The 7,664-nt window shown below is 49.2% G+C and overlaps 1 protein-coding gene across 2 annotated transcripts; it reads left to right on the top strand.

The window, feature by feature from the left end:
• Window positions 1-1,201: 1,201 nt before the first annotated feature.
• On the top strand, window positions 1,202-3,616 carry ID2 (inhibitor of DNA binding 2). Of its 2 annotated transcripts, none has more exons than XM_079111366.1 (3): window positions 1,202-1,662; window positions 1,982-2,045; window positions 2,883-3,616. In XM_079111366.1, the coding sequence occupies exons 1-2, from the start codon at window positions 1,315-1,317 to the stop codon at window positions 2,036-2,038; spliced, it is 405 nt and encodes a 134-aa protein (XP_078967492.1). In that variant the 5' UTR covers window positions 1,202-1,314; the 3' UTR covers window positions 2,039-2,045; window positions 2,883-3,616. The 2 variants fall into 2 exon arrangements, with proteins under 2 accessions (XP_078967492.1, XP_078967493.1); XM_079111367.1 differs by having other exon boundaries at window positions 2,843-3,616.
• Window positions 3,617-7,664: the final 4,048 nt, after the last annotated feature.

The raw sequence follows: 7,664 nt of genomic DNA, 5'->3' as shown, positions 1-7,664 counted from the left end.
ATACTACGTTTTCTGGGGTTTCTAGTTTATTGTTTTCTAGAGAAATATGATTTTCCCCAATGCACTAATATACTGTGGTCTTCAGTTGAGCTAGAATTATGTGCGAATTAAAGTATTTGAATCAAGAGCTCTGCACACTTTTTATTTGGACTGAAAGAATATATTAAGAATTTACAGCCCAACCCACACTGAAGCCCCATCCAGCAGCAGTACTCAGAAGATTCCATCCCTCACACCTGTCAGAATTTTCTTTAAAAGTAGTGTTAAGATGTCCGTGGATGGCTAAGGCACCTACCTGTCACAGAGCTTTAGAAATACTGTAGGTGCTGGAATGTGACACCAGAAATCACGATTTGTGCATAATTAATCACATTACTTTGCCACCTACACTGAAGGGCATAGGCCCACAGTCTCTCAAGGGCAGTGTATGTAAATGTACTTTCAACATGCAAATTCTACTAATGATTTCCGATTAATAGGATCATTATAATAGTACTGCCTCGTTCTTGAAAAGAACCCTGTAAGTAGCATGCCCCTCGCTGCTCCTCGGCGGTCAGGGCAAGGTTAGGCTTGGTTTCCAGTAAGTGCTCATTTTACTGAGTTCCCAATAGTGCGTCCCCAGTTGCTCCGGCTTCAAAAATCCCACAGTAAACCCGTCCTTGAAGGCATGCGTGGGTGTTTTTTCAAACAGGCTTTACCTTATCTCAAAGGCGGAACTCACTCTACAAATGTGACTTTTCGGTGGCCCGCTTATTTGCGCTTTCTCTTTCTCCACTGCCTGCTCTTTCGGGACACTATCCCGTGGGCTGCAGTGAACCGAGCCTCCTTCCCTAGGCTGTGCCGACCCTGCCCGAGTCCTCCCGACTTCAGGTCTGCTGAACCTTCCAAGGTGTGAAGGGCTTGTCGGGCACACCCAGACCTGCGCCCGGCCGGGCCCTGGGACGGGAAGGAGGACGCGGGTCCCCGCCCGCCCGGCGTCTACTGTACTCTATTTACCACCCCAGCTGGGCTCGCGCCCGCCCCTCCCACCCCGCGGGGATTGGCTGCGAACGCGGAAGGACCGAGCGCTCGCCCCGCTTCCGCGCCCGCCAATGGGAGCGCCCGCTCGGTCTGATGGACGCTCCCCCTTCCACCAATGGAGACGAAGGAAAGACCGATCGTGTGGCCCCGGCGAGTGCGGATAAAAGCCGCCCCGCCGGGCTCGCGCTTCATTCTGAGCAGAGCCTGGTGCCGAGCGCAGCCAGCTCAGCAGGCGGCGGCCTGAGCTCCAGGGCAGCGCGCTCCCTCCCGGTCTTTCCTTCCTCTGCGGTCAGCATGAAAGCCTTCAGTCCGGTGAGGTCCGTTAGGAAAAGCAGCCTGTCGGACCACAACCTGGGCATCTCCCGGAGCAAAACCCCGGTGGACGACCCCATGAGCCTGCTGTACAACATGAACGACTGCTACTCCAAGCTCAAGGAGCTGGTGCCCAGCATCCCCCAGAACAAGAAGGTGAGCAAGATGGAAATCCTGCAGCACGTCATCGACTACATCTTGGACCTGCAGATCGCCCTGGACTCGCACCCCACTATTGTTAGCCTGCACCACCAGAGACCGGGACAGAACCAGGCGTCCAGGACGCCGCTGACCACCCTAAACACGGACATCAGCATCCTGTCCTTGCAGGTAAGACCTGCCCCTGATGCCCTCCTTCTGCCGCCCCACACTCCAGCGATCATCTGGGCTGTCACTAGTAGGTCCATTGTCGAGACGGGGACTTACATATGAGCCAATTAACTTTATTTTCTTAAAAATCTGCTGTAGCTCGAGCCGCTGTGAAATCGCTAATAAGTTCTGACGTGTTAGCGCATGAGTCTGAATTGTAGCATAAACGTGTTTAATGGAACTTGCCGTTCTGTGGAGGACTTTAATAATGATCATTTTAAAAAGGGCCTTTCTCCTTAAGATTGCCTAACCTCGTGCCTTTTATCCTTTTCTTCTCCAGGCTTCTGAATTCCCTTCTGAGTTAATGTCAAATGACAGCAAAGCACTTTGTGGCTGAATAAATGGTGAGTGTTTGCTTGTGCCTCTTAGTGTGTGTGTGTCTGCGCGCGCACAGATGCATGCGTTTTTTGTGATTTGCCTGCGCCGGTTGCTTGTGTCCCCGTAAGATGCTCGATTTAGTAAACACATGCTTATTTCGCTGTTAGGTGTACTACCTCTTCTCGCCAGATGCGAAGGTGCTTGTAGCTGTGCTTCCTCAAGATCCCAAAACATTTTCCTTAGAAAAGAAAAAAAAAAAATGCCAGGAACTTAATGTGAGGTGGCCACGGTGTGTGTATTGGCTTTTGTAGGGCAGGCAGTGCCCTGCGTTCTCCAGTACTATTCTCCAGTACTAGGAGGTACTAAGCTCCGCTGTAATTAATCTTATCGCCACAAATTCCACAGTGATCCTCCTTCCCTAAAACTGCTCTTCTCTGGGACTCTCTGGACTAGCTGAGGACGGCTGCCCTGCGCCTTAGCCTCTCTGCTTTGGGATCCCAGACTTCCCTATCTGTTAACTAAAGGGCTGTTTTCAATCAAATAATTGTTACAAGAAGCAGACTGGCGCCTGTGAGCACTGCTGTTGGAGATCCAAATAGGAGATTGGGCTGGGAAGTTTTTCCCTTGAGTCTCTGCTATTTTCATGTTTAATTTGTGCTGTCTTGAAGCCGAGTGTGTGTGCTGCATCTGGACGCCAGGGTTTGCCCAATCTCCCAGTGTTTGGTTAAATGTTCTAACTGTGGCTTCCTCGGCGCCAGTCTGCCGGCCTCTGCCCTTGGGTTACATTCTCCTAAACATGCCTTTCTCTCCCAATCTTTTGCAGGTGTTCATGACTTTTTTTTTTTTTTTTTTTTGCACAACAGCAACAACAAATCCACAGGCTCTTTTTAGGCGCTGAACTTATTTTTCAACCATTTCACCAGGAGGACAAATTGAATGGACCTTTTTAAAAAGAAAAACAAATGGAAGGAAAATTAAGAATGATCATCTTCCCAGGGTGTTCTCTGTCCTGGACTGTGATACTCGTTATTTATGAAAAAGACTTTAAATGCCCTTTCTGCAGTTGGAAGGTTTTCTTTATATACTATTCCCACCATGGGGAGCGAAAACGTTAAAATCACAAGGAATTACCCAATCTAAGCAGACTTTGCCTTTTTTCAAAGGTGGAGCGTGAATACCAGAAGGATTCAGTATTCAGTTACTTAAATGAAGTCTTTTGGTCAGAAATTACCTTTTTGACGTAAGCCTACTGAATGCTGTGTATATATTTATACATAAATATATATATATATTGAGTGAAACCTTGTGAACTCTTTAATTAGAGTTTTCTTGTATAGTGGCAGAGATGTATATTTCTGCATAAAAAGTGTAATGATGTACTTATTCATGCTAAACTTTTTATAAAAGTTTAGTTGTAAACTTAACCCTTTTATACAAAATAAATCAAGTGTGTTTATTGAATGGTGATTGCCTGCTTTATTTCAGAGGACCAGTGCTTTGATTTTTATTATGCTATGTTATAACTGAACCCAAATAAATACAAGTTCAAATTTATGTAGACTGTATTAAGATTATAATAAAATGTGTCTGAAGTCAATACCTGAATTCCGGATTATTTCTGAGATCTCTTGCTCTGTCCATGGCTGTTCTCATTCTCATCATCTGATTTAACCCCTTGTCCCTCTGCGGCACTACACCTTGGGGCTTGTGTCCCTATCAGATGTGTAATCGGTGCCAGCACTTGGGCGAAGCGACTACTGTTTAGGAGAACCGATGGGCACTGGGAAGGCTGTACACCCCAAAATTTCAGTCAGTCCTCAAGGGACAACTTGGTTCTGTGCTGTGGGGCAGAGTTTAAAACTAAGGCGGTGGTGGGCTGCGAGTCCTACGGCTTAGGTTGCCCAAATGTGGGATCTAGGAGGACCAAGTGGGCGTGAGGACCCTCTGGAATAAATTCATCGGAAGACGTCTGGCTCTACAGAATCCTGAACGTGACATAGATTCAGGAGGAGGGTGTCACTGATTGCCCGCGGGAATCAGGCTGCACCCTGGCCCTGCAGCTTCCTCAGGCTTCCCTACTCTTCGACCTGTGGTCCACCGAGGCCTCAAGAGGAAAGGCCGGCCGGCTTCTTTCCCAGACTGATGCCCGAAAGCGCCCTTGGCTGCGGTCCTGGACTGTAAGAAAGGAGGGTGGGGAGGAGAAAGGCCTTCAAGTCGGGAAGAGGTACCACTGCTATTCCCTCCACCCTCCTGTGGGACCTGCCGTCCGGTGTGTCACCCAGGTAGGTGACTAGACTCCACGTGTTTACATTCTGCCCCGACCGGGAGGGGGTTCCGGAGAGCCGGCCAGAGGAGGACGGGAACTGGAGGAGGAAGGGGTGGGACAGGGTGGGGGGGTAGGTGTCTCACCTGGGGCCACTTTCTGGTCCGAGCAGGTGTTCGGGTGGCGCCATCGAGTCTACCCGGCGGCGCTGGCGTTTCCTGGCCCCTGACACCGAATCCATCACTGCGGGCGCGGGGGAGGGGAGGGCGGCTCGGGCTCTGGGCTGAACCCCGCGGGGTCCCGGGCCTTGCAGCCGCCTGGACCTCCCCTGCAGGGCGGGGGTCGTGAGGGGCGGCCACGGGCCACCGGGGCCGGGGTCCCGCGCCGCACCGCGGGCCGCGGTAGTGGCTGACAGTCACACCCCCGGGAAGCGGGCTGTGGCCGCCGCACCGCGGGCAGGACCCGTCACCTGCCGTCCCGCCACCTGTCGCCGGCATGACCCGCCGCCCTGCACGCTGAGGCCGGGCTGGACGGGCGCGGGAAGGGCGAAGACAGGTCGCCGCCAGGCCCCCTGTCCCTTCCCCCAGGGTGGGAGGCAGACGCCACCCCTCGTGGCCTCCAACCTAGGAGGTCGCGGATGGTCGGCTCCAGCCGGTGGAGTTCGTCTCCGGCCCGAAGCCTTGAAGTCGGGACCGCAGGGCGGGGCGGGGCCCCTCGGCGACCTGCGCGGGCGCTGAGCGCTGGACAGTGTGCGGCGCTTGGACGACGACCTCGAGTTGCAGCAGCCTAGGAGAAGCGGCACCTTTTGGGGGCACTTTTCCAGCGCGGGCTTCGCGAGCCCTGCACGGGCCGTGCGGTGGAGGCCGGGCGCCACCTGCTGGCCGGCGTGAGCACCGCGGCGCGCCACCCGGGTCCTGGTGGGCCCTGGGGCCTGGGCGCTGTGACCCGGCAACATCGCCCAGCGGGGCGAGCGCCAGGACCAGGCATCCTTCTAAGTCTGACGCGGTCCTGGAAGACAGCCTCCGGCGTGGGGACAGTCGTTTCCACGTGCCCATCTTCTCTCTTTACCACTTCATAACCTGGGCAGGAGCCCTTTTGCAAATTAGCGCCTCCCACTAACGTGACACTAGGTGATTCCTGGGTTTTGAAAAAAGCTATCAGGTTTCTGGGCCCCAAAGAGCTGAGAGTGGAACGTGGAGGTAGGTAAGTTGTGAGGTCCGAGGAGGCAGCCGGGGCGCTTTCCCCGCTTTTCCCTTAAGCTTGTATCTAATTCATTTTGTTTTCTCAGTTATTTCATCACATCAACCAGAACCTCCAGTGTTCGTTATTGGAATGGGGGTGTGAGTGGGCACCCTTTTCTTATTCCAAATCTTAATGAAAATGTCAGTTTTTCTCCACGTGGGAAAAATATATGCTTGTTTATCAAATGTCGGAAGAACTTTTCTATTGCTAGGTTGGTTTGGGGTTGAGAATTTTAAATTATAATTTGGGGGTGAATTTGGTAAAATTATTTTACTGCATTTATCAATACTACTTTTCTCAGTAGATTACACTGATTTTTCTGCTCTAAGACATTTCTGAAATAAATCTTACTTGAACATGAAGTAGTATTAGTTTTTTATGTCCATTATATATTCTATTATTCAATTATTTTATGTGAATTTTAGAAATGAAATGGAACTATGGTTTATTTTCTTGAGCTCTTCTTATCTGGGTTTAAGAGGAAAATCACACTAACCTCAAAGAATATAAGTCAGTTTACATTTGTTTTTAGTTTTTGAAGCCATGGCTAACTCCTTGGAAGTAGGCAGGTGTGTAGTCTCTCCATTTTACAGAAACTAGACTCAGTTATAGTGAGGGCTCAATTGCATACAGCCAGGTAGTACACAGACTAACTTAGTCCAGTGATGTTGCTAGAATGTAGAAAGGGCTTCCAAGTAGAAGGCAAACGTGAAATCTTATAGAAAACAGTAGTCTTGTCAAGAGCCAGCTGCCTTGTAGAGCTTCTGAAACTCAAGGGTAGCCATCTGTGGGCCCTCCACGGTCAGGGGCACACCCCTGGACTATCCAAATCTCCTTTAGCTTGACACACCACACACCATCCCAGTTGCTGATGACTTTGGTACTAGAGAGGGGGCTCCAGGATTTAGGTCTTTCTGGAGGAAAGATGCCTGGACTTCCAGACCTTGGATGCCTTTCTGTTTCACCACAAAGAAAATTTCAGCCAGAGAAAACAAGATCAGCTGAGAGGACTAGCAGCAGGCATTTGGTTTAGTGCCGACCACTGAAGTAGGCATTATGAACAGTACCACCCGGGGTTCCTAGAAAGTAAGGGAATTTTCCAGAGGACACATATAAAGAGACAAAAGAGAGTCCCCGAGTGAGCGGAGTGCACAGAATCTGTGGCAATCCTGCGTAAGGGTGCTGCACTCAGTAAACTGGGACTTTGGCCAAATAGGAATCGGGGACAAGGTTTTGCAACCTTGTGAAATATGATTGGAACTGAGACAACAGGACCCTTGAAGGTCTGAGGTATCAGTTACAGACTGGAGGGGGGAAAACCTCATGGGCACAGGAAGATGGCAAGGAATTCACATCATCCTGAGCTCAGGGTAGGAACAAAATTTATAACCACAGATCTGCCCTTATGGGGGATGGAGATGCAAATAATACCTACTTATTCAGAGAAATTCCAGTGATGGTAAATTAACATAAAAATGGGTTTCTGACTGGTGATACCCTTGGGGTGCCTGACAACAAATACAAAGCTTGCTGGAGCAAAAAGTTGTCAATCCAGACCACACAGAATCATCACATTTAATAGCTGAGTGAAAGCAAGTTACAATTCAAAAATCTAACAGACAATAGAAATAATTTACTGTGTATGAGAATCAGTAGATACAATGAAGAGAAAGATTAGAAATAACAAAACTATAAAGACTATAAGTACAACAAAAATGAGTAGAGAAATTAAAGAAAACGTAGTCACGAGGTGCTATATAAAAAGAATAAGATTTGAAAATGAATAAAATTGAAGCGATATAATTCTGGAAATTAAAAATTCAATGAAAATGTTAAAACCCAGTTTAAAAACTACTGGAGAGAGAATTAAAGAACTGGAAAAGGCATCTGAGGAAATTACCCAGAAGAGAGCACAGAGATATAAATTTACCACACATACAAGGTCAAAGTGAGAGGCACAAAGGATATGAAGAGGAGGTTCAACACATGAGGCAGATTTTGCCCAAGGTCTCAGCAGCACATCCATCACGGCTAGCAACTTGATCACTAGACATGTCTGCTCTTCAAAGCTCTTAGTCAAGCTAATATTCCACAGCAAGACCACACAAGTTCAACTGCACAATTAAAAATGGGCAAAAAA

Source organism: Sciurus vulgaris (assembly GCF_902686455.1).
Source record: "Sciurus vulgaris genome assembly, chromosome: 14".
NCBI lineage: Eukaryota > Metazoa > Chordata > Mammalia > Rodentia > Sciuridae > Sciurus > Sciurus vulgaris.
Note: the sequence above shows the minus strand (reverse complement) of the source record. Positions and strands in the feature narration are given on the sequence as shown.